This window comes from Sinocyclocheilus rhinocerous, unplaced genomic scaffold (assembly GCF_001515625.1).
Source record: "Sinocyclocheilus rhinocerous isolate Xijiao unplaced genomic scaffold, SAMN03320098_v1.1 scaffold3529, whole genome shotgun sequence".
Taxonomy (NCBI): Eukaryota; Metazoa; Chordata; class Actinopteri; order Cypriniformes; family Cyprinidae; genus Sinocyclocheilus; species Sinocyclocheilus rhinocerous.
The window spans coordinates 45,057-45,720 of NW_015638987.1; the positions used below are offsets into that span (position 1 = coordinate 45,057).

Genomic DNA, 664 nt, shown 5'->3' on the forward strand with positions numbered 1-664 from the left:
ATGTGATGTGATGTGATGTAATAACCGATCGCTGCACCGGAAAACCCCTCGCGTCCATCTGATGGATCCTTTCGGTTTCGATAGACCGGATCTTCATCTGCAGGAGCGTCGCGTTATTCCGTTTCTCCCGCTGTGCGTTTATGCAGATGTTATGCGATATTGATGAAACGTGTTTCTCGTTTTTTCCCACAGTTCCTCCGGAGCCAGTGTTGTGGCCATAGACAACAAGATCGAGCAAGCCATGGTGAGTCTGAGCTGCTCTTCATGATGATCATTATTCCTGACCCTGCAGCACAAAAGCAGTCATAAGCAGCACAGGTATATTTGTTGAGGATCACATTTTGCTTCACATCATCTTTACATAACCAGCCATCACACAAAGACGTCTGACTGGAAGCCCAATAAACCGGTTTAATGTCATTAATAATGCAGTCATGGATTTACAGAATATAAAAAGGCAGAACAGCCAGGCTGCGGTTCATTTAACACGGTTAGTTCTCCTTCACAGCTGCTCACTATGTGAAATGATTGGGGTATTGTTTGTGAGAAAGGTGCTGTGGATGTGATTGGTAATGTGATGAGAGTTTTTGTTGAAATGTGTGAGTCTGTGTGTGTGAGAGAGAGAGAGTGTGTGTGTGTGTGTGTGAGAGAGAGAGAGAGAGAG

At 44.9% G+C, this 664-nt stretch overlaps 1 protein-coding gene across 10 annotated transcripts in view; it reads left to right on the forward strand.

Moving 5' to 3' along the window:
- LOC107750822 (TSC22 domain family protein 1) overlaps positions 1-664 on the forward strand; it is a 17,841-nt gene that overhangs the window by 14,777 nt on the left and 2,400 nt on the right. For 7 of the 10 annotated variants that reach the window (XM_016566354.1, XM_016566352.1, XM_016566353.1 and 4 more), the window contains one exon: positions 193-244. In XM_016566354.1, coding sequence (XP_016421840.1) covers positions 193-244 — 52 coding nt within the window. Of the gene's footprint in view, positions 1-192; positions 245-446; positions 628-664 lie in introns of those variants that run through there. The other 3 variants (XM_016566355.1, XM_016566357.1, XM_016566351.1) reach the window with 2 other exon arrangements.